At 40.9% G+C, this 21,908-nt stretch overlaps 2 protein-coding genes across 5 annotated transcripts in view; both read left to right on the top strand.

Moving 5' to 3' along the window:
- abcc9 (ATP-binding cassette, sub-family C (CFTR/MRP), member 9) overlaps window positions 1-1,229 on the top strand; it is a 95,983-nt gene extending 94,754 nt beyond the window's left edge. For all 4 annotated transcript variants that reach the window (XM_080421835.1, XM_080421831.1, XM_080421832.1 and 1 more), the window contains exon 41: window positions 1,072-1,229. In XM_080421835.1, the coding sequence (XP_080277961.1) occupies window positions 1,072-1,209 (138 nt within the window). In that variant the 3' untranslated portion in view covers window positions 1,210-1,229. The remainder of the gene's footprint in view (window positions 1-1,071) is intronic.
- Window positions 1,230-6,473: 5,244 nt separating this feature from the next.
- kcnj8 (potassium inwardly rectifying channel subfamily J member 8) lies at window positions 6,474-16,592 on the top strand. The gene is made up of 8 exons (XM_080421391.1): window positions 6,474-6,580; window positions 8,214-8,476; window positions 9,098-9,246; window positions 10,206-10,366; window positions 11,406-11,545; window positions 12,387-12,486; window positions 13,886-14,002; window positions 15,170-16,592. Exons 1-8 carry the CDS (start codon window positions 6,482-6,484, stop codon window positions 15,422-15,424), a joined length of 1,284 nt encoding a protein of 427 aa, XP_080277517.1. The 5' UTR covers window positions 6,474-6,481; the 3' UTR covers window positions 15,425-16,592.
- The last annotated feature ends 5,316 nt before the right edge of the window (window positions 16,593-21,908 follow it).

The raw sequence follows: 21,908 nt of genomic DNA, 5'->3' as shown, positions 1-21,908 counted from the left end.
ATAGCCAGTCTACAAGCTCACAATGTTTCACATCTCTGTGTGGGTTTGTATAACCATTGAAAAGTATTAACAAGAGCTTGCGACTAGATAATAACTACATTGGATCCATTGGTTCTTTTTTACATTTCCTGAAAACCAAAGGTTTTGGACATACAAGTTTTCCACCCGACAGCGACGATATGTACGATGTACTTCATCATCCACTGTGTTTTAGTAGAGCCTGACCGTTTGATCGGCCGATAAGATAGCGGCCTGTTACAGAAATATTTATATTTATTTCTTTACAGAACATAATGCTTTGGGGTAATGTAGAAATTGTTCTATTTGAGATTCATTTTTCTATAGTTATTTATAATTATTAAAGTCCCAGTGAAGTTTACTGTTTCAGTGCATTGGTGTCATTTTCGACAATACGTTTTATTGTTAAAATGCTAAATATCCTGCCTCCACTACATTTGAGGGATCATTGCAAAACAAACACACACACACACACACACACACCCCCACACACACACACACACACACACACACACACACACACACACACACACACACACACACACACACCTAATATCGCCATCCGTCCGACTACGATGTTACTAAAGTTTTACCTGAAATAGTTAAACTAGATACAACACATAGTGTAATCTAAAATAAATATAGTCGAACCTACATTAAAGCCACATTGCTCATAGTAACATAATCTAAAATATTATGTCTTGGTTTTTTCCCTTTGGAATAACTGCCCTGTTTTCGTGCATGACTCCATCGATGTGTTTGTGTTCTTCTTGGACATTACCACTTAAACCCTACCTGCTTAGTTGACCGGTGTCACCAGGGCTCTATATTAGGCCCACTGGTGTTTCCCTCAACACCAACCGGAGTCTTCACTGAAAATAGCCAATGATCGGGTATTTACACCAAATGTTTGCCACAGAATAAGGATGCTATAGGGTTCAAGTGGTTAAAAAAACATGCAAAAAAAACCTGCATGACTCCGTGGATGTGTTTGTGTTCTTCTTGGACTCCATGACCTGAGTGTAACTTGTGTTGTGTCCTTTGTGTCCTCAGCACCGTGTCCACACCATCCTGACCGCTGACCTGGTCATCGTCATGAAGCGCGGGAACATTCTGGAATACGACAAACCAGAGACTCTGCTGAGCCAGGAGGACGGCCTGTTCGCCTCCTTCGTCAGAGCCGACATGTAGTAGACGACACGACGTGCGCCGCCAGCCCGTCAGCGGATGGGACGTGTTCGTCAGTGTTTAAACCAGTGTGTGTCCTCCCTCACAACTTGGCGGTGGTCCAAAAGCATTTTAGGTCGTGTGTCTTCAGGTTAGAGCAGGGTAGTCCTGTAAACTAAAAGTTGAAGGAGAACTTCACCCATTTTCAACATTGTCTTCGTATAATTGGTCCTCACTAATGCTCCTCATAAGATGGAACCATTTACTCACTCTGCGTCTCATTGGTGGGCCGTGGAACAGTGACATCCTCGGTGTGGATTCTAAGCTATTGGAAACTACAGCCTTTCTCTCCCTGGAAAGGTTAGCAGGCTGAAATAGAAGCCATTGTTATATTGTTATGTGCATTAATATATAATAATAAAAAATCCACAGATGATGTCCTTGGAGTAAACAGTAGACAGAAATGGTACCATCTTATAATGCGTTAGTGAGGACCACGTACATGAAGATAGGTTGACAATGGGTGAATTGCTCCCTTAAAACAAAGATGATCAATTATCTGTCAACCTGTCAAACAGTTTACACATAGATCAGTCACATTTCATTCATTCATTCATTCATTCATTCATTCATTCATTCATTCAGTTAATCAACCATTTGTCTTAGAGCTCACATATTGATGAACTGTTAATTATCAGTCAGTCTGCCAATGAATCAATCAATTCAGTTCATAAACTGATCAATCGATTGATTCCTATAGCTTAGGTACTGCCCCATCAGTCAGCAGACATTTATGGCAGCATTTCAATCAATATGTTAATCAATAGATACATTACTTGAATAGGGTTTTAATATTTTCCTAAACTATGTGTGTATCTATGTATTGCTGTATTGATTGATTGGTGAGTGGGTTGGCTGACTGATTGATTCATTGGTGTAAAACTTTTTCTATGAGTAGAATTTCATGAAGCGTTTAATTTTGTTGTTTGACACAATGTTTGTTATATTTTATCAGTGATAATCATTTTATGAATCCATTGTATCGTTTCTCATCACTTGTATCTAAGCAATAATAACCTTTTTGCTGCAGACCAGGGTGTAGAATCGCATTTACATTTTTGAAATAACTGAATGTTTCTCTCACAGAAAAATACAGTGAAGACTTTTAAATGCTATTATCTTAGGCCCTGGTCCGAATGCTCTACGTTTATATGCAGAATGCCGTGCCATATAATTAAAATGGATAGAACTGACCTTTTAACCCATTAAGACCTGAGGTTTTTTGAAAGTTTTGAAATTTTGAAACATTTTGAAAAAAAAAATCTAAAACATTTTCTTTCAAGATTTTTTTTTCAAGATTTTTTTCAAAAATAGCAGATCTACAAGCTCATAGCGCGACACTCGGTGCCGCGCTATGAGCTTGTATATCTGCTATTTTTGAATAGCCAAAGACATCTAAAGTGACACAGATGCGTTCCAGGTATCAATGGGTTAATTGAAGTCAACCACAAACAAGTGACTAGATGGTAATACATCTATGTGCATAACTGGCCGTGTAGACTTCCATGGCGATACGCCAATGGTCAAACTAGGAATTGAATGGGTCTGGCCCGACTGGCAGCCATGCTTGACGTACCATACAAAGTGCCCTGCTCAGTCAGACATGACTGGGACCAGTTGACGTCCATTTGTGGTGAACCCTGTTCTGTCAATTGTGTTTCTGTGGCGGCTACATTTATAGTGCAAACACTGTAGGGCTGTCGCAGGCGTGATGAAACGCCAGCGAGCCCTCTGTCTGTCTGTGGTCATGCGTTGCTGAATTCATACTTGGGGACAGTTGGACACCAGACATGTGCTCCCATCAGGAGAGGTGCAGTGGCTCAGGGGTGCAACAGTTAATCGAACTAATCAATTTAATTTATTATTAAAAATTAAAAATCTATAGATTTTCAAAAAATAGCTAAATTAGCATGCTGCTCAAGGCCAAGTTCAGACTATTCAGGATTCTACCCTGTCCCCCTGTGATATTTCTCTGAAAAGATGCATACTTCATGTATCTGGAGAGAATCTACTGTATCTCTCCGAGGGAGCGGTGCCACTGTCCCACTGTAGGTACCTATGTATTATATAGGATAGTTATTTTGCATATCAGTGAGATATTTTTTTTTAAAATAATGACTTTGTACTCTAGCCTCTAGACTTTGTATAGCCTACATGCCAAATGGATTTTCAATGAATGCTTTATTGTGTTCTCCAGAGCCGTGCTAGTGTCTTGTCTCATGAAAATGCTTGTCTCGTCTCAAGCAACAGTGGCATCAACCTTATGGTTTATTTTTTACTCTAAAATCCTGGAGAATATAATGTTCATACATACTGTAGTGTACACATTCACACTATAGTGGTCATACAGTACATAATGTACACCACTGGTTCTCAAAGTGGGCTCCTGCAGGCGTCGTGAAGGGGATCCCAGCTAAATGAGGAACAGTTTAAACACTTAAGCCCTATTTTTATTTTTTGGGCTATTCAAAAATAGCCGATGTACAGCTCACAAAGCTCTCTTTTTGGGGATAAATCTCTTATGGGAGTCCCTGGCACAAAATCTTTTCAGGTGAGGTTAAGTGGCCAAATACATATCAGTTTTGGGGTGCTTGACATGAACATTTTGAGAACCACTGCTGTACACATACACACGGCAAGACTAGCACCAGTACCTGCTTTATCCACTGTTAACTGCAATGATGCTGGAACAATAACAACACCTTTCAAACCATCATTTACCTTCCAAACTTTGACAATTCTCTTCTCTTCTCCATCGTTCACCTGCTACAGCTCAAACCTCTCCTCTGTTCTCCATTGTTTATGAATGAGTTTTTTCTCAGATGCAAACCCAAAGCACATCATTTCTGTGCCCCCATGCAGTTTGAGCATTACATCACAATGAGGCAATATCACCCAGGAAGTAGAATCAATTACCGTATATCCTCTACAAACTGGGCAGTAGGCTATTGCCTTTTTCCACCGTCTCCAACTCATTCTCATATGAGCATAACAAAATGTGTCGGGTACTGGACACATTCTTCTGTCTGAGAGACGGTGAATGAGATTTGGTGTTGACTCTGCACTACACCACTTTTTTCCCTTTACACTGAGAGAGAAAAAGTCGGGACCTCTGGTCAACTAAGTACATAGGGTTCAAGTAGGTTAATTAATACAAACTTTCCTGTTATGGGTGATGGTGGTGGACAACACATATTAACTGAAATGCAATGCCCTTTATGTTCACCTGAAAGAACGGGTTTGAGATAACTTCAACGCAAGGAAAAGTGCTGGAACTTACAATTTCAGCATACAAAGTGTTTATGGCATAGCTTTAGATAATCACATTAGAGCTGGAAATGGCCCTGTATTTGTATCAATAGTGCCACAAGTTTACAAACAACATTATTTTGTCTGTCTAACCCATCCACGTGTTAAAGCTATGTATGCATTGTTGTGCCAAATAACATGAGATTCCATTGAAGTTTCCTTTCCTATCAAGACGGCGCTTTTTGCTTCCGAGAATGCAGTTGAATTGAATAATAATCTTCACAAGCACATGCTTGTTTTTTTCCTGCGACTACTTTATTATAAGTTTGTGTTTGTCTTAAGTGTACATAATGTAGTAGGCTGTGGAGCCCATCATTTCTAAACAAAGTATTAGGCCATACACAAAAACAAAGTGTGCCTATTTCTTTTCTTCTTTTTTTTTTACACTTGAAATGATAATAAAATGGTTTAGAGTAAAGATGTGTTTTTTCTTCATTCATGGAGCAAAAATATAAATAACTCAGACACATTCATTTACTATGAATGCACTGTTCTGATACACTTCTCTGATAGCTAGTTATCTCTGGAGTTGGTCTATGAAATGCTATACATTGCAAAATGGTGCCACCTGCTGACCATGCCCTAAAATTAGTATTATACTGTATGCAATGGAAAATTGAGTACTTGTATGGATAGGAATTCATTAATATGAATTATATTACTATTATTACAACTTCATTTGCATTTGTTAGTTTTTCCTGCTTAACTCCAAAGTTGAAGATACAAATATGCAAATAGGCCTATACCCTTCATTCACAAAAACAAATCAAAACAATTTCCACAAAGATGTTTAACTCTTTTAACTGGCTTATTTACCACATTAAAAGTTGAAGCAACATTCAAATCAAAGCTGTCCAAGCCGCCCATATGCAGTCAGTGAGCAGTGGTGTTAAGTAACTAAGTACATTTACTCTACTCAAGTACTGTACTTAATGTTTAGGTATTTTTTACTTACTGGAGTATTTCCAATTTCCAATACTTTTACTTCTACTGCACTACATCTCGGATCCAAATATTGTACTTCTACTCGACAACATTTATTTGAAAACTTTAGTTTCACTATGTAGATTTAGATTATTATCACAGAACTTAACTTAACTTAATTATCCTATCAATTCCTGATAATCTGTATTATCTGTATTTTCATGTTGATTTTTGAACTGTTTGGTTGCTACTATATGTCTATGAAATTAATTCAAGGACCCCAACGGAAACAAGTCCGCAAGGACTTTTTTGGCCGGACCTTTTAGACAAAAGCATTATAAATGTAACTGTGTTGTTTTACATTCTTTTTGCCTAATAAAAATTTCAATCAATCAATCAAAAAAGAACATACATAATAAGCTCACAATGCGTCATCACTATGCATTTTGAGCTTGTAGATCTGCTATTTTCAAATTATTTTTTATACATTTGAAAACTTGAAATGGGAATGAGTACTTTTACTTTTGGTACTTTAAGTACATGTTGATGACAATACTTTCGTAGGCTACTTTTACTCAAGTAAATTTTGAATTCCTGACTTTTACTTAACAGTTTCTATATTGCAGTGTTGATACTTTTACTTAAGTACAAAATGTGAGTACTTCTCCCACCGCTGGCAGTGAGGAAGTCAGACTACGTCAATGGGATTCGGGGGGGGATGCGCCCTATCTGTCTGTGTGGAAACTCTCCCATCCTGATCCACTGAGAAGCTGCAGCGGCGACCATTCCCACACAATACTAACTTTATAATACCTTGAAATGTCCTGATTTGCGTTGAAACTTCACTGACAACTATCTGAAACATGGGGCGCTACAGGTAGGTGGTGACAGCCAGCGATCAAATTGTGGTTAACTAACTGAAAGTAGATTATTTTTTTATTTAAAAAAAATTAAGTTAAGGCGTAAAATAAATATATAGCCTATATAAAGAAATAAACCGAGGATGTTGGCGAGGAAAAGCATCATCCCGGAGGAGTTCGGCCTGCCGGGTCTGGCGTCCAGGATCGCCCGCAAGCCTGTGTTCAGGGACCGCGTCAACAAGGTGAGTTATCCTCCCCAGGTGGTGCTACACCAAAACATTAAGCCAATAACATGTACTATGTTATCACATGTTTAGTTTGGTAGGCCCTGCCCTATATAGGCCATTGGTTCTCAAAGTGGGGTCCGGGGACCCCCAGGGGGTACTTGAGGGGGTTCCAGGGGGTCCCCATGCAGCTAAATTATGGATAGGAACCAAATGGACCCTTATTGGTCTGTACTCTGAGAGTGTACAAATGGAACCAAATGGACCCTAACGAGTCCATTTGGTTCCATTTGTACACTGAGTTAAATTAACATTGATTTTACAATGGTGGGGTCCCAGAGATAGAGATGCCATTAAATGGGGGTCCGTAGCCTAATGCATGTCAAACTGGTGGTCCTTGAAATTAAAATGGTTGAGAATCACTGCTAGAGCCGTAAAAATCTTCTCTTATGGGGGTCCCTGGCATATCTTTTCAAATGGGGGTCCGCGGGCTATAGCCTAAGTGTCAATTCGGGGGTCCTTGACATGAAAAAATTTGAGAACCACTGCAGGCTATAGTCATTCATTTGTAAAAGACAGACATAACTAATGGCATGAGCAAACAGTATGAATAAAATGCTGCTGTAGTAGCCTATTATTATCCATATTCACTAATAACAGACAACAAGTTGTACCGTATCGCGCTTCGAAAATCGCCGATCTACAAGCCCACAACAAGTCCATCCCCGACGCGTTGTGGTCCTGTAGATTGGTTATACCGTTGTGCCTCGAAGCATAACTCAACATTGATAGGCCTATAACAGGCATAGATAAACAGGCTTTCTATTAGAAAGTGAAGCTCACCACCAGGCAGTTGGGGAATGAGCAGCAGCAGTCAGTGCAGTGTGTATGTGTATAACTACCTTCTACTATTTTAGCCTACCTTGTCGGTTTGATCATTTAAAATATATATAGATATTCTAAAGTAATTATTATTTATTCAAGGAAGATCTAGAGGTGGTTCGGTGCACTAGCGCCCTCTATTGACTCTATTGCCAATGTAAATGATCTCTTTTCCGTTAGAAAGGTAACCCCCCCCCCTACTCTGTAGCCTACATATCATTGCTGTCCAGCAGAAACCAGCTAACTCCATTTTGACGCTTTTGCGCTTTTTTCCATACATCAGGGCCATTGAACACCCTTTACGTCTGTGTGTTGGTAAAAAAAAATATTTAACCAATGAAAAGTAACTCCATTGGATCCTCAAACTTTCTGCTAAACCAGCTAACTGTGGAGTTAGCTGGTTTAGCAGACTCCAGGCTCCACCCCCTTTTGACCTCCAACCTCATTGTGAGCTTGGAGGTCCATTTAGCTGTTCTTATCAATGATGAACAAAACCTCCTAACTCCATATATATATATTTTTTTCATTTCCTGAAAAATGAACATTTTGGAGTTAGCTGGTTTCTGCCGGACAGCAGAGATATAGTGTTTTATATTTGGGATTTAATTTGTGGTGTTATTTTTATGTTATGTTGATGAATTGAATACATAGGACCTCAACGGAAACAAGTCCACCTGGACTTTTTTTGTGTTAATCCTTTTAGACCAAAGTGTATGACTGTACTGTTTGCATTTCCGTCTAATAACGTATTCAATCAATCAATCAAAAGGCGCGCTTCATCGCCAAGAACGGCGCCTGCAACCTGGCGCACAAGAACATCCGCGAGCAGGGCCGCTTCCTGCAGGATGTCTTCACCACGCTGGTGGACCTGAAGTGGCGCTTCACCCTGGTCATCTTCACCACCACCTTCGTCAGCAGCTGGCTGCTGTTCGCCATGTGCTGGTGGCTGGTGGCCTTCGCCCACGGAGACCTGGACCCCCATCGTGACACTGTCGCTGAGAATGGGGTCCAGCAGTGCGTCACTGCTGTCAAGTGAGTGAGTTCAGTGGTGGAAGAACGAAGTACTCAGATATTTTCACTTGAGTAAAAGTGTAAAAGTAGAAATACTCTGTTACGAGTAAAAGTCTGGAATTCTAAATGCAGAAACGTTTCACAAGTTTTCATATGTATAAAATGTTGAAAAGCTTGTAGATCGGCTATTCTCAAATGGCCGAAATGTATATAGAGCTTAAGTGGGTAATGTATGTTTTGAAGTAATAATCAAACTTCTCTGTGTGCCCTTATGACTTTTTCCTGCACACCCCTTTAAACCCCAGCTTTTCCTTCTTTCCCTCCCTCCCTCCATCCTTCCTTCCGTCTGCTTTTCTTTAACTCTCTTTTTTTTACTAACCCCATCCTCTTCCCTAGTGCCCACTTCATCAATCCTGCCCCCTCTAGTTCTCTCTCCCTCTTACATCCTCCCCTTCCTCTATCTTTACCACCCCTTCCTCTCTCAATCTCAACACCCTCGCTCCCTTTCTCTCTCACTCTTTCTCCTTCGCCTCCCCCACAACCTCGATAGAATAATCGCATAGAAAATAATCGATGGTTGCCAGCCATTCCATTTCATCCATTCCAATACAAGTGTCATGGCATGCCTCCCCCTCTCTGCAGATCTTTCACCTCGGCGTTCCTGTTCTCCATCGAGGTTCAGGTGACCATCGGTTTCGGGGTGCGTGTCATCACAGAGCAGTGTCCCACCGCCATCGCTGTGCTCATCCTGCAGAACCTCGTGGGACTCATCATCAACGCCATCATGTTGGGTACAGATCCATATAAGTTTTATTTAACCAGGAAAAACTACACTGAGGCAAAGACTCTTGTCTCTTGTATGCACTGGCCAAGAGGTGGAAAATGGCACAGATTCATGTCACATGCGTACATATAGGAGACAGTACAGTGCCAAACTCCACAAAAAAGTTGAAGGTCACACGACTGAAAGCTTGCATTAAAACTCAGATTACTTAAATTGTTCTACTCTACAATTCAGTGTTAACTCTGAGATTGTAAAAATGTACCTGTAAGGGTCTTAAAGGTGCTGTAATTTTCCTTAATCATTGCTATATATAGTGTTTGTTCAGTAACAGGGGTCTCCCCGACTCTCCAGCTCTTTAATAAAGAGAAAATAGGTTTTCAGGTGGGATACCAGTTTCAGTTTGTTTTGATCTCAGGAGAGAGTATCCATTTATCAGCTTCAATTTCATAGTGTTCCAGTTCCAATTTTGTCTACTCATTGTTTTATTTGTTTCATCACTAGCAATGTCATCTGTTTAAATCCTGTATCCTATATGATGACTTCTGTCCCCTGATTGGATGAAATTTGTATCCCGACCTGAAAATTATTTTTCTGTTTACTAAAGAGTTGGAGAAATGTGGAGCCCCTTGTTGTTACTAAACAAACACTCTACAGCAATGATTGCTATCAGAAAATGTTGATACTAAACACTTATTTTAACAAAAGAAAATCACTTACAGTATACCTTTAAATGAACAGCAGGTAAATCAATGATTTAGCTGTGTATATACTCTATAGTACTTGACTCTAATCTACTCAGTTGTGACATGCTCTAGTCCCTTTTAATACCACAATTACAGTCTTACAGTAAGGGTGTGTAATACAGTATCTTTCATCATGGGTGACATGAGTTGATGGTAGCCATGGTAGCAGATACTATATTGTCTGACTGTTCAGTTGATAGTCTGTACATTTCCATCTGTTCAGGTTGCATCTTCATGAAGACAGCCCAGTCCAACCGCCGTGCAGAGACGCTGATCTTCAGCCGACACGCAGTGATCGCTGTCAGGAACAACCGGCTCTGTTTCATGATCCGCATCGGAGACCTCCGCAAGAGCATGATTATAGGAGCCACTGTTAGGCTACAGGTATCTCCTCTCCTCTCCTCTCCTCTCCTCTCCAACAGTCAACAGTTTGAAGGTCAATGTACTTACATAGGTGGGCTGGCGTGTCTGATCAAATGAATATCAAATCTAAATATTGAATTTAGAGGACAATGGAAATAAGCCTTAGGGCTTTATTGTGTTTTTATCGTCGGTGATATTGTGTGTGTTATAATTATGCTATGTTAACACATTGACTGCCAGAGTTTATTCATAATCTACTCACCCCTGTGCCAGCAATTTGCGTGTTTTTTAATTTTTTAATTTTTTAATTTTTCATTCAAATAAATTCTCTGATTGTGGTGTTAAGCACATACGACAGTTCCACCAGTAGAGAGCAGCAAATCCACACATTGATCACCTTGCTCGCCCCATCCCAAACAGGCCCACGTCACATCCGGTCATTCACCGGATGTTATGTTTTCGACAATCCCTGATCCGCTGATCGGCCTGAAAACGATGTGATACACGACGACGATGACTGTTAGTCACCCGGACCAAAGAAAATAGAAGTTGAGCTGTCCGTTCGTTTTTTATACCGTGTGAAAAAACGTGTTTTTCCCTATTCTGGCCGAAAATGACCGGAGAAAAACAATGTGACCCGGAAATGAAATCTGCATGATACATCCGGCTCCGGGTGAGTGTGACATAAGTGGAAAACGAAAGTGCTGATGAGAAATAAACAGAGCTGTGCGATCACAGATTAAACAATGAAAATTCAAAAGAACGCATCAATGCGTTCTTTTGAATTGCTGGCATGCAAGCGATGGATTTGAAAGAACGCATCAATGCGATCTTGGCAATCAATATGCTCTCTTTTATCACCAAATGAAATCAATCAATAAATCAATAAATCAATAAATCAATCAATCAATCAATCAATCAATCAAGCAACTTAAAAAACTGTCTGGGGTGCACATAAAAGCCTGAGTAGACGTTACAATGACCTCAGAAGTGTTTGAAAGTGAAATGCCCCTTTTAAGTATAAATCCGACTTTAGACCGTGTGTTGTGTGTCTCTGCAGGTGGTCAGGAAGATGACCACCCCAGAAGGAGAGGTCATCCCCATCCATCAGATAGACGTCCAGACAGAGACGGCGTTGTCCAGCAACAACCTGTTCCTCCTGGCGCCGCTCATCATCTGCCACGTCGTCGACAAAAACAGGTGGGGAGATGCAGATATATGCAACCATGCATGCATGCACTTCCACACCCGCACATGCAGGCACATGTGTTCAAACATGCTCACAAAATGCACACACACACATTTGCATTTCATTACTTCAACCATCCACCAATAAGGAGGAGCTGGGGATCGAACCGGGACCATCGGGTTCCCAGATGGCCACTCTACCTCCCGAGCCACTGCTGCCACTCATTTTCACAAACTCACTCATTCACACACTCTAGCTTTCTCTCTCAACACGCACGCACACACACACAGACACACACACACACACACACACACACACACACGCACACACAAAGACACACACACACACACACACACACAAAGACACACACACACACACACACACCACACACCACACACACACACACACACACACACACACACACACACACACACACACACACACACACACACACAGAGTATACAAACAAGTAAGACGCGCGAACGCGGGAAGCGAACGCAGGCCTATTTTTTTTTTGTCTTTTTAAAATTGTTATGTTGTGTATTCACGGACTTGTAATCCGTGTTATTTCACCGTGATGGGGAGAGCGTAGAGAGAAAGTCACGTGACTGCCTCCGCCTCGTATTGAAGTTAATGGGGGGGATATGGTTCTCCTGAGAGGCTGCACTCTGAGATGTGTCAGCAGCCAATGAGAGCGTGTGCACACAATACTGCACACACACACACAACCCGAGCAGGGTTTCATAGTAAGCTCCACTTGCCCTTCCGCTGCGTTCGCAACCACAGCATTATATACACATACACATTTTGATCACTCTTGTCTAAACTTGCCCTGTATGTTGGCCTCCACAGCCCGCTATATGACCTGTCAGCCATGGAGCTGCAGTGCAGTGATCTGGAGGTGATCGTGATCTTGGAAGGGGTGGTGGAGACCACCGGCATCACCACACAGGTGATATTAATACTATTATTATTGTTGTTGTTGTTATTATTAATAATACTAATTATTATTATTAATGAATGAATTATTACTATCATTATTATTATATCATTAATGACCACCGGCATCACCACACAGGTGATATTAATACTATTATTATGGTTGTTGTTGTTATTATTAATAATACGAATTATTATTATTAATTAATGGATTATTATTATCATTATTATTATATCATTAATGACCACCGGCATCACCACACAGGTGATATTAATACTATTATTATTGTCTCCGCCAGGCCGAAAGGCATGGCGAGAGAGTATGTTTTCGCCCCTGTCCGTCCGTCCGTCCGTGTGTCCGTCCGTCCGTCCTGTCTGTGTGTTACCACCAAATCTCCGGCACCGTTGGCCCGGTCGCTGCGAAACTGTGCACACACACTCCCTGGATGCCAATTCAGAACCTCTGCCTCAAATTTTTCACATGGGCCTGTTATAGCGCCACCAGGAGGCCGATTTGTGTAAAACCCATTTTTTCCCATTACTCCTACAGTTTTTAACCAAACCTCATGCAAATCGGTACACAGTATCTCTATAGTCATGTGATCAACCCTGATCTGTCCGATTTCCCATATTCCATCCACATAGGCTAAGGTTACCATCCAAAGTTTGCAGGATTGGTCCGTTTTGAACAAACTGCCTCAAATCATGAACGCAGCTTGCCATTTCCATAAAATTGCACATGCACATTCCCACTAGGCCGAGGAAGAAATGGCACTTAAAACTTTTCACATCAGCCTCATGGTGGCGCTATAACAGGCCGATTTGCATTTTTAACTATAACTGCACCGATCTGCGTGAAACTTTGCACGCCTACTCCCTAGAGGCCAAGGAAAAACATCTGCACTGCATTTTTCACATCTGCTTTTTACAGCGCCACCAGGAGGCCGACTTATGTCAAATACATTTTTGGATATTAATCCTTCAGATTTTATCCAAACATCACGCAAATCGGTACACAGTATCTCTATAGTCATGTGATCAAGACGCATCTGTCCGATATTTCATATTCCATCCTGATTGGCTAAGGTTGACTTCCAAAGTTTGCAGGATTGGTCCGTTTTGAACAAAATGTCTGAAATCATGAACGCGGCGTGCGATTTCCGTGAAAATTTGCACGCACATTCCCACTAGGCTGAGGAAGAAATGCCACCCTTTTCACATTGGCCTATTATAGCGCCACCAGGAGGCCACAATAACTTACCTGACCTAGCGGAGACCTGTGCTCCGAGGAGCACTTTTTCTAGTTATTGTTGTTGTTGTTATTATTAATAATTATTATTATTATTATGAATGAATGAATTATTATTATCATTATTATTATATCATTAATGACCACCGGTATCACCACACAGGCCAGAACCTCCTACGTCTCAGAGGAGATCCAATGGGGTCATCGCTTTGTTCCCATAGTAACAGAGGAAGATGGCGTGTACTCTGTGGATTATTCCAAGTTTGGCAACACAGTCAAGGTAAGAGTTGAACTGTTTGTTTGTTTATTTGTTTGTTGTCTTTGTTTGTTTGTTTGTTTCTTTCTTGGTGCCTTTTTGGAAACAAACATTAAAGTAGGACACCACCTACAGGTCAAGGTAGCTTGTGGGTGTGATCTCTCTTTGGTAGCTTTATTTTGAGTTTTTGCAAGCCTGGGATGTTTTATTGTTTTTGTGTAAACTGCATATACTTCGCTGTGCGTCAAATGGCAAACCTAGCCCCTCTATAAGCTCAAAACACAATACGTTGTGAGCTTGTAGAGCTGCTATTGTTTTGGTGTCCCTGCTCCTCTATTGAGACATTTAGATCTTGTGGTCTGGCAGGACCTCTACTGGTTGACCAGTGGTACTGCCTGAAGGTCAAAACTATATTTCTCCCCTCAGCAAGCAGGCGGGCTCTATTAACGCAGTGGTAAAAAGTTCTGTACTTTCGCGGGGGATGGGGTGGAGCCTGTCAGCAGGGAGTGTTGGGCGGGAGGAGTAGGACGAAGGCTCTACGTCCTCCCGGTGGGGGCTCCTCACTGGCAGGTGAGTCAGTAGGATACGACAGCAGTGACAACACACAGGAATGTGTGTGGGGAGGAAATAATTGGCATAACGGAGAAAAAAGGGTTAAAAAGCGAAAAAAGAAAAGAGTCAGTGGTGGAAAAAGTACTGAAATTTTTTTACTTAAGTAAAAGTATCAATACCACAATGTAGAAGTACTCTGTTACCAGTAAAAGGCCTGTGTTCAAAATGTTACTTGAGTGAAAGTACAAAAGTGTTGGCATCAAAATATACTTAAAGTACCAAAAGTAAAAGTACTAAAATGTTTTAAAATAGCAGATCTACAAGCGAACAACACGTCGCGATGCGACACGTTGTGAGCTTGTAGATCGGCTATTTTCAACTAGCCTATGTATAAAATAGGGCTAAAGTGGTTAATGTGTGTTTTATAATATAATAATTAGTAACTAAAGTTTTCAAATAATTGTGCTGGAGTAAAAGTATAATGTTTGCCCCTGAGATGTAATGGAGTAGAAGTCAAAGTATTGAAAATGAGAAATAAAGATTCCTCAAAAGTAAATGAGGAATTGAGTAAATGTACTTAGTTACTTTACACCACTGAAAAGAGTGCAGGTTTAACAGCCCGTGTTGTGCTCTTTTAAGGTGGCCACGCCTGGCTGCAGCGCCAGAGAGCTGGACGAGAAGCCGTCCATCCTGATCCAGACTCTGCAGAAGAGCGAGCTGTCGCACCAGAACTCGCTGCGCAAGCGCAACTCCATGAGACGCAACAACTCCATACGCAAAGGAGCGGCGGGAGGAAGCGCCGGCATGCGCCGCAACAACTCCGCGCTCGCCATTCCCAAAGTCCAGTTCCTGACCCCCGCCGAGGGAGGACAGAACCCCAACGCGGTCACCTGACACGAGGCCTGGATCCCATTGGCTGCTCTGGTCTTCCTCGTAAGCAGGAGGTTCTGGACGCTAGCGCTTCACCTCCCCCTGCTGGCTGAGTTGGAAATGACACTCCTTCTGTTCCCCGCTTTATCTCAACGCATCGCCCTTCACTTTACTAGCTAATGTTAGTTACTTTAATCAGTGTGTTTCTCTTGTTTTGTTTCGTTTTTTTTGTACCTGGGCGACTTTATAGTTTTGTTTAGGAGACTTTGTTGCCAGTGCGAGTCCCAATTTTCAGTGTGACTTTGAATCTCTTGGCATTTGGACACTATGATAATAATGCAAATGTCAACTGTAAATGGTCGGGTCTTTTGGTCTGCTTCTGGGATGGAACATGACTCTTGGCTCTTCTCCACATCACCTGCACATCCCTGGTACAGGACAGCATGGCCACGTACTTTCACCCTCTAGTCTACACCACCAACACCCTGACCTTTTCGTTTTAGCTACCCCTCTGGGGTAGGTGTTACATTTGGTACTAAAGGGGGCTACATGCTACCACCATCCGACATCCGACTTTCCGTACTTTCTTCTTATGACCCATCCAAAAAACGGTTATCATTGATAAGACAACCTTTCATACTGCCAACTGAACTGTTCTGAGATCTACACCCCCCCCCCCTCTCCCGCTCAGTAATCTGATGGAATTAATCACAGCTGTGTAGCTTGCTCTGTCTCCAGCCGCTAGAGCAAGTGTGTGTACATTTAGCGTGATTAGTCTAATACCTGGATATTGGATATTTGGACATTATAAATCACAGAGGTATGTTTTTGCTATTTCAGTTGTGTTTATACATGGTCACTAGAGGGGGACGGAGGTGTTTGTAGACTCCTCAGCCGACACCTGTTCCCACTTCTTTCACTGCCGACAGAATAGAATAATAAAAATAAATACGTCACAACCACCCGGCTTCTGACCAATCACACTGTCGGAACCGTCCGAACAAAGTTCGGACAGTAAAGACGTCTAGGTGTGCTGGGGTGACCACCTAAAGTTTGGAAACCGCTCATCATAACTTATTGACGTAATGTTGTAGTTATAACCTATGGTGTCCGAAGACAGTTCGGATGGGAGCATGTAACCCCCATAACCACTTAAACCCCATATGTTTGACCGGAGTCCCTCAGTGCTCTATACAAGTGTATTTTCTATTTTCTTCGCTGAAAATAGCCGATCGACAAGCTCACAGCGCGTCGCGTCTCAGAGGAGGGCTGTGGACAGTTCAGAAACCCGCTTACCAGTAACATCATCGGTAGGCAGGTTTCAAAATGTTGTATTTATTTTTGTATTAACGCAAGAACAATGGCTTCTATTATAGCATGCTAACTTTCCAGGAATAGAAAGCCTGCCTTTTCAATTAGCTTGGATTCCCCATCGATGATGTCACTGGTAGGCAGGTTTCTGAACTGTCCACGTCCCTCCTCTGAGACACAGACAGAGTAGACACAAAAGGTACCATATTATCATGAGCATTAGTGAGGACCAATTATATGAAGACTGGTTGAAAATGGGTGAAGTGGTCCTTTAAGTAAAAGTAGCAATACCAAAGTATGAAAATAATGTCTTACAAGTAAAAGTCCTGCATTCAAAATCAAGTCAAAGCATAAAAAAGTTTTAGCATCAAAATATACTTAAAATAGCAAAAGTAAAAGTACTCAATCTCATGCAGAATCCCCATTTCAGAATTATGCAATTTGTATTGATTATAATTATTGATCATTAACCACTTAAGACCTATTTTATACTTCTATATACATCTACAAGCTCAAAATGCATCATGATGCGACATTGTGAGCTTGTATATCAGTAATGGCACTTAAATGGTTAATGTATGTTTTGTAATAATGTTGTGGAGTAAAGTAAAATTTGCCTCTGCTCAAGTACAGTACTTGAGTAAAAGTATTTAGTTACTTTCCACCACTGACAGGTAGTACAATGTTCTCTTGTGTCACATTAACTCTTGCAGTGATGATCCTTTTCTTTCCCAAACAGTGGGTTTGGACCCATTTTTGGGTCGTGGACCCATTTTTGTGTCTTGCGAATAAATATCCTTTTATTTTTTTTGTTTCCAACACTTTGTTTTTAATTATTATTTTTTTTCCAAAGAATGAGAACAGTTTTCAAAACTATTTCATGAATAATAATAATAAATAAATCAAAGAAATTCCAAAAATTAGGGGAACATTTTAAGAAGTTTTGTGGATCGGTTTCTCTTTTGGGTTTTGAACTAAAACGTTTGTGAACCTCTGCTCTAGAAGCACAATATTCCTGAATGAATGAACGACTATAGAGGAAACACTGCCGTGCACGATGCATTTCACACCTTATGGATTGTAGTTTTGTTTTTTGTATACAATGAATAAAATGCACTCTCTGAAGATGGTTTCAGTAGACAGCTGATATTGTGGTGTTTATGCGGCTTATACAGTATCTCTGTTAATTTTTCAGGAAATTTAAAAAAATGTAAAAAAAAATGAGTTAGGCAGTTTTGTTTATCATTGATAAGTACAGCTAAATGGACCTCCAAGCTCTCAATGAGGTTTGAGGTCAAAAGGGGGTGGAGCCTGGAGTCAGCTAAACCAGCTATAGAAATTTTACTTGACAATTAATTGTCATACAAATAATTGCGATTATTTATTTAATCGTGTTTTTCCATTAAAAATTGGAACATAAAAATTACATTTCTGTTTGGCTTTTAAGCTTGGTCAACAAACATTGCCCAGGGTAGATTATGACTGACCAATACCAATAATCAAAATAAATAATGTTCTATGACAAAATAGGCCGTATTATAATCATTTTATATTCAATATTTGTTAAAAAAAAAATATTGGAAATATGTCTGTTTGTCAGACAGACAGACAAACAGACAGACAGACAGACAGACAGACAGACAGACAGACAGACAGACAGACAGACAGACAGACAGACAGACAGACAGACAGACAGACAGTTGTGGGACAGACAGACAGACAGACAGACAGACAGACAGACCGTTGTGGGACAGACAGACAGACAGACAGACAGACAGACAGACAGACAGACAGACAGACAGACAGACAGACAGACAGACAGACAGAATTAATTTAATGAAAAACATTATTGTCACTCAAAACATCTCTAATAGTGATGAAACTAGTAATGAAACTAAAACAGCTGTCAAATCAGGCTAATGATGAAAAATCAAAAGCCTGAATGAGATTATCAAGCTAATAATAAATAAACATATTAAAATAAAATAACCTTGCTTAATATGTAAATTTCTTAACCTCCTCTCTTGTGTCAGTGATTTATAAACATAAAGCTAATTATTAATTTGATACAGTGCTTGTGCTTAAATGTCCACTCTGAATCTGCATTTAGTCTGATACAGCCTGATGGCATGCATGAATGTTAACAACAAGGAAGCTGACTAGAGTCAACTCCATGCCTTGTACAAAAACAAAACACATGGTAGCAGATCTTATTGACTTGATGTAGGCTATGCTTGAAAGAGGCAAATACATCCGACATGTTGAGAACTTTCTAAATAGCTCATCAGCTTCCCAACTTTCTGAATGTGTCTTGTTAGTCTGTTTAGGGCCACATTCCTGAGGCTGGTACATGGGACATGACCCCAATGCTTTTAACCATCACACCTGTGTCCTTTGGTGTGACTGCTATGCCTTTGTAGAAGGCTTGCCTTAGAAGGCTAACTGGTCTGAACCGATCTTTTTGAGTGGATTCCACAACTTTAGCATGCTCTTCTTATTTGAAAAAAAACCGAAAACAAAACAAAAAACAGCCTATTTCCCTCGCTCTGTGAAGGAAAATAAAACGATTCTGAAACGAACTTTTCAATAGTAATATTTTGACCTGCAGGCCAACCTGTTATTACAGGTAGGCCTAATAACCATGTTATTACTTCTGTGAGTGACATTCACTGACTGCAAAGAAGGGTATGGGGATAGGAAGGGAAAGCAAGTTTATTTGTTCAACATATTTAAACAAGGCAATTCAATGTGCTTTATATGAAACATTAAGCATTAAGACACAGCAAGCATTTAACATTGTTCCACTAGTTATAGCCCTGAAACATGACTGTCATACCATGACAGTCATGGTGCCGAGTCCCCCTGGTCTAAAGTTGTGTTCGATTTTTTCACATTGCCATCTCTCACATAAACATAAACGTTCAGATTTCAAATATAAAGTGCTTACCACCGAGCCACGGATGTTACAAGGCGATGCGGACCACGATGAGTACCCGTATCTCCCGTATTGTTCAATAAAAAGCATTTTAATCCCATCGCCGGCCATTTTCTTTTTTTTGTTTTTTTTTGTTTTGTAATGTATCAGAGTGCAATACATCTCCCAACCATTAGTGTCGCATGGTTGAAAGTATCGGAGACAATTTGGAGAAAATGGCCGGCGATGGGATTAAAATGCATTTTATTGAACAATACGGGAGATACGGGTACTCATCGCGGTCCGCATCGCCTTGTAACATCCGTGGCTCGGTGGTAAGCACTTTATATTTTAAATCTGAACGTTTATGTTTATGTGAGAAATGGCAATGTGAAAAAATCGAACACAACTTTAGACCAGGGGGACTCGGCACCATGACGCTTGTATACAAGCGTCATGTGAACCATGGCTACACTAGTTAGTTCATATAGCTCAATGAAATAAACTCATCAAAAGCACTGCTTACTTCACGCTGGATGTGATTTTTACATACATATGGAAATGGTATTCATAGGCTAGACCCTGGCCACTAGGTGTCAGTGTTGTCCAAGCATTAGGGTTTTTGTTCCAAGTTAATCAAGGCTACACAAGGAGAGGACAAATATGTCACTTTGGTCTGGCAAGTCGGCCCCGCAGATTTCTGGAGCCAGGAGTTCTTTGAAATGCATTGAAAATAGTGTTTATTCATAAGCTGATCCAGTCAGCTCTCACAGTGCATTCCGTCCAGCTCCAGTTTGCCAACCAATGTGTCTATGGCGGATGTCATGACATAGATCCACTATATGCCATACCTTATTGACATAGCCTTGCCCTTAGTTCCAATCAAGTAGGCTACTATTGTAACCCAAAACTGAAAGCTGCAGGCAGATATTTTAAATGAAAAAAGGAATTGAGAAAACGGCGCCCTTGGAAGGACAATATCAGTCATGGGATGTGTGTTTTCAATGAGTCTAACATGGTTAAACTGGTTTCATTTTGCTGGAGCCTGGGAGACCCTGGACCCCACTTTGAGAACCAATGCACTAGAGACAACACAGCAGTCTTATGAGGGACAGTTTTCTTAATTCCACTCCCGCTGGATTTCCGCCCTTTCCACCCTGTCCTGCAATGGTTTCATTCCGCTCTACCCAAAGATTACTTCTGACCACACGCTCAAGCTCGCAGCAAAGTACCGTCTGCTCCCATAAGAGGCAGCCATTAAAGCACCATGGACAGCGACACAGTGAGTGAGCTGTGCTTACAGGTCATCAATGGGTTACGGTTAGAATGGGGTGGGCAACTACATTTACAAACTCACCCCAGGGGGTCACATTGTATACTAAACTCTCACCAGTAGTATACTGTAAACCCCATCAGTCAAATAGCCCGTAATAGTCACAAAAAGGGATATTAACAATTATTATTCAGTATAACATTTGTATTTAATTTCAAATGCCAGTTGCCCTTGTATGGATACCTGCCGGTAACAACATTGTGAAATTACACTTTGTATTTAGACATAAGTGTTCATATAAAGCATGACAACACGTTTGTATTGTAAACACAGGCTTTTCAACTTGTGTTCATATAAAGCATGACAACACTTTTGTATTGTAAACACAGGCTTTTTCTTGTTTGTTGACTCCATGCTGTGCTCACACTGCTAAACACACACTGTTGCTTGCTATTCTGTGGTAGAGAGGGACAGAGCCCAGGGAATCCCTGACTTAGCCGACACTGAATTAGCAAAGAAGCTATAGCTAAACTACTACACAATAAATAAAGCTGCAAAAAGTTGTTGTTGTACCCAAGATTCAAATACGGCTCTCCCTCATTTGGGAGGTCAGGGTTAAATCACTGGCCGGGTCGTACCAAAGACTATACAAAAATGGGACCCAAAGCTTCCCTGCCTGGCACTCAGCGTCAAGGGTGGGATTGGGGTAAGTCACTGAGACATGGGTCCAGGGGATGTACATCAAGCCGCCTCACGCTACAGAAACAGGAGGTAGGCTCCTGTCCTATGGGCCACATGGCTCGGCAAGGCTTTCTTACTGAAGTTATACTCCATTGCAGGACCGTGAAAATAATTGATCTTCGATGAGCAACACCATACCACAATCAGAGGCGGCCTTAAGGCTCTGGGGGCCCCCTTCCAAGCAATTTATTTCATACATAAACTTTGGGTGGATATGAAATCTTCCAATTCCAGCTTTTCCATCTAATTTTATAATGCTATATTTTGTT

This window comes from Gymnoscopelus braueri, assembly GCF_963280865.1.
Source record: "Gymnoscopelus braueri genome assembly, chromosome: 23".
Lineage (NCBI taxonomy): Eukaryota > Metazoa > Chordata > Actinopteri > Myctophiformes > Myctophidae > Gymnoscopelus > Gymnoscopelus braueri.
Note: the sequence above shows the minus strand (reverse complement) of the source record. Positions and strands in the feature narration are given on the sequence as shown.

Bases quoted from the DNA above. Each gene is read 5' to 3' on its own strand.
- kcnj8 (XM_080421391.1), top strand. From the start codon at position 6,482: ATGTTGGCGAGGAAAAGCATCATCCCGGAGGAGTTCGGCCTGCCGGGT. The intron at 9,247-10,205 runs GTACAGATCCAT...CCATCTGTTCAG, and splicing joins CATCAACGCCATCATGTTGG to GTTGCATCTTCATGAAGACA. The intron at 10,367-11,405 runs GTATCTCCTCTC...GTGTCTCTGCAG, and splicing joins GAGCCACTGTTAGGCTACAG to GTGGTCAGGAAGATGACCAC.